Consider the following 8,308-nt stretch of genomic DNA (forward strand, 5'->3'; position numbering starts at 1 on the left):
TTGGCTTTTTAACTTTTTGACTTTTTTGACTATTTTAACTTGGGACTAAAAAGTCTAATTTGGAAAAGGTTTTTGACTTTTTTGACTTTTCTGTGAGAGAAATAATATAATGATTATGAATTAGATGTGATATTTTGTCTTGTTGAATTAAAAAGTCTATTTTATTTTTTGTAGTTATTTTAGCCAAAAAAAAAAAAAAAAAAAAATGTTCAAACCCAACTTTCCAAACATAGGCTATATTTGATTGCAAATTTGAATTTAATATCCCAATAATTGCATTGCTGGTGATGAGGGGAGGAAATGGTGCTAGCTATAGAAACATTGATAAGATTTTAATTTTTAAGAAATATTTATTCACTATAAGAGGAATTAATGGGTTCGTTTGGTTTCCATTTCTGAAAAATTTTTAAGAAATTTTCTCTACAAATAAGTTTTTAAAAGTAATCAAATCAAACAAAATTTTTCAAAAAAATTTCTCAAAACTTGTAAACCAAACAAGTTTTTCAAACAAATCTCTCTCTCACACACATCAAATCAATCACTTTTTTCAAAACTCTCTATCAAAATAATTTTCCAAAACATCTTTTGAAAAAAACCAAACCAAATAACTTTTCGTATTTTTTATCTCTAAAACACATCTCTCAAATACAAACCAAACATACCCAATATTTTTATTCAGATAAATTAATTTTCTTAAGTACTTTTTGTGTGTGCGTGTGTGTTGAATTTCATATCATGTTGTGTTAATTGACGAAAACACAAAATTTACTTTTAAAAAAACATTTTCATTAAAACAAACGCATAGGAACAATTTTAGAGTTGGTTTGAGAAGTGGGTTGTTTTTTGATTTTTTAATTTTTTGGCTATTTTAATTTGAGCTAAAAAGTCTAGTTTGGGAAAGATTTTTTGATTTTTTGACTTATTTTTGTGAGGGAAGAGTGTAATGATTATGGATTGAATGTGATGTTTTCTTTTTTATGACTAAATTTTTTTTTTGTTTTTTGTGACTAAAATAGCCAAATTAACACTTCCTAAACGGACCCTTAGGAATCGAAAAAAATTCTAAATATTCACATCAATTTTAAACCCACACCTGTGTAAATGTTTGACAGAAAATTGGAGATTTATAACAATTTTTTGAATGCATAAAAAAAGAAAAGAAATATATATTTGGAATTGGAAGTAGAGGCGTTATTTAGAGAGAGTTTTAAGTTAAAATAACTCATTAAAAGATAAAATAAACTAAAATAATTAATAAAATAAAATATCATATTTAAATCATAATTATTTCATTTTTTTTTACAATCATCAAATTAATTATAAAAAAATAAATAACCTTTTTAAATATAACTATTTTAATCCGATTAAAATAATAAAAAAATCAAATAATCAATTAAAATAATTAATTCTCTAAACAAAATATCGTGAGAAATTGGAAAGTACAGTTCCCTGAAACCCAAACTCTCTCTCTCTCTTTATATGATCAAAAAAAAAAAAAAAAACTCTCTCTCTCTCTCTCTCCCTTTCCCTTCTTAAAAAGGCAGTACAAAATACACTGCATACTGCCCCACCTTTTCCCCAAATCCCTTCTCTCTCTCTCTCTAACCAACAACTGCAAACCGCCCTCTTTCCCCTCTCTCTCTTCTCTCTCTCTCTAACAAACAACAGAAAATCAGACACTTCCTCCCATCCCCATCTCTCTTCTCGCTCTTCAGCCAATTTTCCATTTTCCTCCACCTGTATTCCCTCTCTGTCTTCTTGCTCTCTCACCAACTCCATGAAATCTTAGCTCCACCACACAAAAAAAAAAAAAAAAAAACAAGAAGAAGCTCATAGATGGGTAAGTACATGAGGAAGGCTAATACTTCAGGTGACCTAGCTCTCATGGAGGTTGGCCAGTCCTCTCTCGGCGTTCGGACCCGAGCCCGAACCCTAGCTCTCCAGAGGCTCCAGAAATCGGCGGCTGCTGCTTCGTCCGGTGGTGGGTCTTATCTCCAGCTCAGGAACCGGAGGCTCGAGAAACCCCCAATCTTTGTTGATTCGAAGAGGCAGAAGCAAAACCCTAAAGAGGCTTGCTTGCAAAACCCTAACCCTAACCCTAATTCGAGTTCTAGATTAAGGGTGGGTTCTTTGAATTCTGGGTCTGGTGGGTCGGTATCGATTGATTGTTTGAAGAACAAAGAGGGTGGGGCTAAGGAGGAAGAGAATCAAGGAAACAAAAATGTTGATGTGGGTGGTGCTGAAACTTCGTTTGGAGAAAATGTGCTGGAATTTGAAGGTACAGAGAGGTGGGTTTCTCGTTTAACTGGGTTTTTTTTTTTTTTTTTTTTTTTGTTAAAAAGCGTCATTCTTTGATCACAGTTACTTTTCCCCAAAAGGGGTTTTCTTTGCGCTGTTTGGTTGCTGAGAAAATGTGGGAAAAGGACGAAATAAACATTTTTGAACCTATGTTTTGGAGATTGTTTTTGTGTGTGAAAATGGGCTTTCTTCGTTCTTTATACCGTGGAAAATGGTACTGTAAAGGTCGATTTTATGCCCTGTTTGGCTGTGGGAAATTGTAAAAAAGATAAACAATTAAAATTCATATATATTTTTATATTTGCATGGGGAAATTTTTCTGTGGTTTGAGAAAGGAGAGTGGGTTTTTAATTTGGTTTTAATAGTTTCGTGTCAGGACTATAGTTTTTTAAGTTGGTCTTTCGTTTGGAGCCTTCCTTCCTGCTCTGTTTGGTTGCTGAGAAAATGCAGGAAAATGGAACCAAATCTTATTTTCCCATTGTTTTGGAGTGTGCGGAAAGATGTAGGATCCTTTTGTGGGTTTATTGTTTAAAATCCATGTTTACCAATTAGGTCCTCCTGCAAGTACTTTGGTGGAAATTGGAAATTGGAGTTTTGAATATATTTATACTTCTTGTTTCCTTTTTCTTGTTTTCATTTATCTCTGTTTAGCCTGAGGCAAAGCGCTTTCACGCACTGTTTGGCTGCTGAGAAAAAGTTGGGTAAGAAAAGAAACTATGCTCTACTTTCTTTTGGATTGTTTGGAGGCAGGGACTTTTACTCCTAAGATAACTATTCTTGATTAAGTTGATGTCCTCTGTTTATGTTGCTTAGAAAACAATTTCCATTTTACTCTCTCTTTCCCAGGTGGATTGGTTCTTTTAGAATAGCATTCGAGAACCTAATAATTATGTGGTTGTTTGTGTTTTCATTTTTACTTTCTGGTGTAAGTGTCTCAGAATTGTTGTTGATTTATTCGAACTTCTCTGTTATGTTTTTCATGTTTTTTTCCTTTCATTGATGACTTGTCTAGTAAGACAGTAGTAGTGCTAAGGAACTTCTTTATGATGATCATCATTCCCTCACCAATATGTTGTTCTCTCTTAATTTTTTGTAGCTCTTTCCCCTGATCTGTCTCCATCACTTAGTGGAGTGAAAAATAAGTTGAAAACATTTTTGTTTCAGAGACATATTCAGCATCCCTTAATATCCATTTTCATAGTTTGGAATATTTCTCAAAATTGTTTAGTGTCTTGAGATGAAGCAGTTATTTTAGTTCATTATCTGGTCCCCATTCCAATTAACTATTCCTCCTGGTTTGCCTACTATACAGTGTTTTTATGAACATTTGCCCAATTTTTGAGTAGCTTTTTTTTTTTTTTCCTTTTTCTTTTTCTTTTTCTTTTTCTTTTTTGGGTGCATTGGAGGGGATGGGGGGAGTCAAACTTATGACCTCCTAGTGAGTGACTATTTTTTCTGGAACATCGATGGTTTTAATATTTGGCATTTGTGTTTTATGTCTGAAAAATATATATTTGTGTCTCCCGCATCATGGTGTTATTTTTCTTTAATCTAAATGAAAATTCGTTTCCCTTTGTGATATATCTTTTAAGTGGGGTTTTTTGTGTGCTTTGGGAGAGATTATCTATGGGTTAGTATTTGGAATAGAACTCATATGAAAATTGTTTCTGTCCTTGAAGAAATGGCTTTAAATCTGGGTATTAAAGAATTGAAAGGTTGGAAGATTCTGGTTCTTGGTTGCTCCTCTGTATATACTGATCTATTTCAAGTTTTATTTATTTTTTGATAAATAAAGATAGTATTGTATTGTTATATCAGTTTCAAGATTTTACATTGGCTTTTTGCTTGACTGTGGTTTATAAAATGGCTAATTATTAGAAAATCGTTGTATTGAAGTGTGTGTATATATATTAAGAAGATCATATATACATGTGTATTGTCAAAATCAAAAACAATATATACATGTGTATTGCAGCCTTTTTGCAGGAATCTTGGTGATTAAATCATTTCCTAGTGGAAAAAGGTTTCTCATTATTTTCACATAAGCATGATCAAATGCATTTGGTGTGTTGTCTTTTTGAAGTGCAAAATTATAAATGATTAGTAGGGCCCCACTTCATAATTGGAGCAGTGGTTCAGAGATGAAAAATAATGTGCTCTGATGCCATGACTACCGAAGTTAAAGCTTTCAGCTTTTAGTTATTGGCAGCTTGCTAATGGCTTATAAATTTCTTTCTATATCAATGTTAGTTGCAGAAAGCTTAGTATCAGTTCTCATGGTACAGGAGACAGTTGATTCATTCATAGCTTTTTCTTGTTTTTTCTCTCTCTCTCTCTCTCGCTCTAGATGTTAGTTTGATTGTAAAAAGAAATACACATTATCTTACAGGTGCACCAGGGAAAGCACACCTTGCAGTTTGATAAGAGATCCAGAGAGCATAAGAACCCCTGGTTCTACTACTAGGCCTACTTGTTCAACTGAGGCCAACAGGAGAGTGCAGAATCCCATGCCAAGGCCCATCCCGACCGCCCATGAAATGGATGATTTCTTTGCCGGTGCAGAAAAACAGCAACAAAGACAATTTATTGAGAAGTAATTCCATATTCTCACTCAATGTGTCAATTTTATGATTTTGTTTGTTTGTTTTTTGTTTTCTTGCTTGCCCACATGTTTTATGTCTCTCCCAAATGGAATTCTTTTGCAGGTACAACTTCGATCCTGTGAATGATGAGCCCCTCCCCGGACGTTATGAATGGGTGAAAGTGGATCCATAGGTGTCATCAAGACTTCTTCTCCTGCAAATCCTCTGCTGATCGTTAACTTAGCCTAGTTGAAAACAGTTGTTTTAGTTTTCATGGTGATGGTGGTATTTTCCATTTCCCATCACCTTTCTTAACTTGTAAAGAAATTAGGGCTGTTACTTATCCCCAAAAAAAAAGAAAAAGAAAAAGAAAGTAGGGCTGTCAATGGTTAGTAGTGTAGACTAATGATCTGTAACATAACAAAGCTTGTGAGTAACATAACAAATACAACAAGGTCCTTTGTCTAACAGATCATCTAGAGAGGGGAAGGGAAATAGGGTTTTTAGGGTTAGGGTTCAATGAATTAGATCAGTCTTAGCTGGTACAGAAATTTACTTGGTTTTGTTTTTGTTTTTGTCAGTGTCCTGTATTTTCCTCCCCTTTGTTGTCTATACTTGTAGTGATGGAACTCTTTGGAATAATTATAATCATGTACCCATTTCCCCCCCACTTATATGTTTTTGTCTTGGTCTCACTCGTCTTTTTATATTTTGCATAGTTCTTCTATGGCCTGTTTATTTTCACATAAATGTCATGTATATATATATACATCTAAATTATAGGGGTGTTTGGTATTGACTTATGGAGCTGTTTATATATATATATATATATATTTGTTTTATAGAAATTTGTACTGAAGTGTTTGATGTAGTTTCGGCTTTCAGATTGTGAAGCAAATATAAACAAGCTGAAAAAAAGTTTACGATTGAGAAACAGGGAAAGTTGCTTTGAATTTATGTTTTTTTGATTATTAGCTTTAACTTGTTCGAAGCTGCACTAAACAGATTCTTTGTATAGTGTAGGCTACACTTAATATGAATACGATCTATACATTTTAAATTTGAAACAATTTTGTAAATACATGTATATGTATTTGTTTTTGTGTAAGTATGTAACATTTGTGTTATCTTCTTCATGTGAGATGCAATGAAGCGTTCATGAACTTTTGGATGTGTTTGGCCCTTCACTGTGGTATGAGGCCAAGATGATTGTTCATTGACCTTACTAATTGTTTTTTTAGGTTATTGTGAGAATGGTTGGTGATGTTACAAATAGTGGCCGTGTTTGGCAGGAGGTTTTTGAATTTTTTTTTTTGTTTGGGAGTTAAAATTCATAAAAAAGATAAAATATGTTAAAATAGTTAATGAGATAAAATGTCACATCTTATTCATAATTATTTTATTTTTTTTCCGTAAATATCACATTCACTTATAAAAATTCAATCATCTTTTTAAATATAAAAATTTTAATTTATTAAAATAATTAAAAATTAAAATAATATATTAAAATAGTTAACTTTTCAAATGAATTCAATATGGTATTGTAATGGGGGTGGTATGATAATGGGAGTGGTGGAGGTAGTAGTGGTGGGGTAGGATTTGTCTGTAGACATGCATGTGTATTTTAGAAGAATCTTGTCTGGCACCATTATCTTGTCTAGTTTATACTTTTTCTGCATGAGACAAATACATACTTTGTCAGAGGCTTGGGAAATGCTAGCAATGGTGTAGATAAGAATATGTGGTTTTTGAGGAAGAAATCAGAATACTATCAATTGTTATCCTTGAGATGTTGCATAAGGGGCTTAAAATACAATAATGCCATCACGAGGACATTTGTTATCCTTGAGATGTTGCATAAGGGACTTAAAATGCAATAATGCTAACATGAGAACATTTGTTATCTTTTTGTTTTTTGGGTGAGCAAGTCATAAATAAAAACAAAAGATTTACAAGATTATAAAGGGCATATTCCAGACCTAAAGCAGCTAAAAACCAAAACCAACCAAAAAGACGAAACTGTTCAATATCCATATTCCAATCAAAAGATAGGGAACATGAACAGAAACATAATCTAGACCAACTTAACCATTGGCACAAGCCTAATATAAAACTGTTCAAGAATAGAAATATAATCTAGACCAGCTAAATGCAAAACTGTTCAAGAACACCAATGTAACCATTGGCTCAAGCCTTAGACCAACTCAAGGAACACGAAGGAAAACTGTTACAAACCCAAATATCACACTTATACAAAACATCCCAGTTGTAAGAACCGAAAGAAAAAAAACCCATAAAGTGTTACAACCATTACAAAAAGTAAAAGGAAAGACAGTATTTTCCATGTGAAGGAACTCCAGTTAGACTGGCGCAGCAACGCAGCCTGGTCCTGGTAATCCTCTGACAAGCTATAGCCTCAATGGGGACAACACAGTGCTTACTCCACCACTGATTAGAGTAACCTGGGAAAACCAACAGCACATATATAAAACAATGAAAACAGCAACACCTATAACACTGTATTGCACAAAGCTCACAATATATATGAGCTAAGTCACTCAACTCACACTGTACACACAACTCAACAAAGACTAATAACAGTGATAGGTATTCGGGAGTAACCATGGACTCTATGAGAGAGAAATAAAAAAACTACAACAATTTATAGCTCACAAATCTCAACCCACAACAATAACATCCCCTACCAAGTGTAGACGCGTCCTCGGGCCTCATGCTACAGTTCGGACTCAATTGGTGTCACGGTCCTGTATCTAATCTCGCAGAGTGCAATGCAAGACCGATGAATCATCAAAGAGTCCAGATCTGGCAAATCGTTTTTGAAAACAGATTTTTTTGAAAGAAGTGCCAAACATGGACTGCTTTGCCAGATACAGAGTCGCCACCTAAATATTTTTTATGGGGAATTTAGGAAACCCTGACTCGGTGCTAAAGGCCACGTGTCCGTCATCACCAAAGTTGCCTCGGCTCGGGAGCTTGGGTACGATTGGAGAAGGTCAGCTATGAGCACCCCCTCTTGCTCAATCCGAAGATCGGCCTCTACTAACCGTGATGTCCGTTTTTAAAAACGTTATGTGTTCTTATTCCAGTTATTAGCCTAGAATTATTATGTTATGCGCACAGCAAATAAGTATAGACCAAATCGCCTAAATTGGAACAAAACATTTCATACTTGTTTTGAAAATGGCTTGCTACTCGTAAGTAGGCTAAAATGCAGGTTTTGCCACCCTCAGGTGGGCTTTAGTGTCACGACCCAAACCCGGCCCTATGGGTTTAGCACCGTAACCGGCCAGTAATCCGAGATTACCGAAGGCCTGCTGATACAGTAATACAGTGAAACAGAGTACAGGGCCTGGCGGAAGCCAATACAGTAAATAAATAGTGTCCATTGAGCTGTGACAGTCTGTATG

General features: G+C 34.3%; 1 protein-coding gene across 1 annotated transcript; it reads left to right on the forward strand.

The window, feature by feature from the left end:
• Positions 1-1,509: 1,509 nt before the first annotated feature.
• LOC114282843 (cyclin-dependent kinase inhibitor 4) lies at positions 1,510-5,548 on the forward strand. Its single transcript, XM_028225596.2, has 3 exons — positions 1,510-2,288; positions 4,688-4,891; positions 5,004-5,548. Exons 1-3 carry the CDS (start codon positions 1,837-1,839, stop codon positions 5,071-5,073), a joined length of 726 nt encoding a protein of 241 aa, XP_028081397.2. The 5' UTR covers positions 1,510-1,836; the 3' UTR covers positions 5,074-5,548.
• Positions 5,549-8,308: the final 2,760 nt, after the last annotated feature.

This window comes from Camellia sinensis, chromosome 7 (genome assembly GCF_055761805.1).
Source record: "Camellia sinensis isolate YWXY chromosome 7, ASM5576180v1, whole genome shotgun sequence".
NCBI classification, from domain to species: Eukaryota; Viridiplantae; Streptophyta; class Magnoliopsida; order Ericales; family Theaceae; genus Camellia; species Camellia sinensis.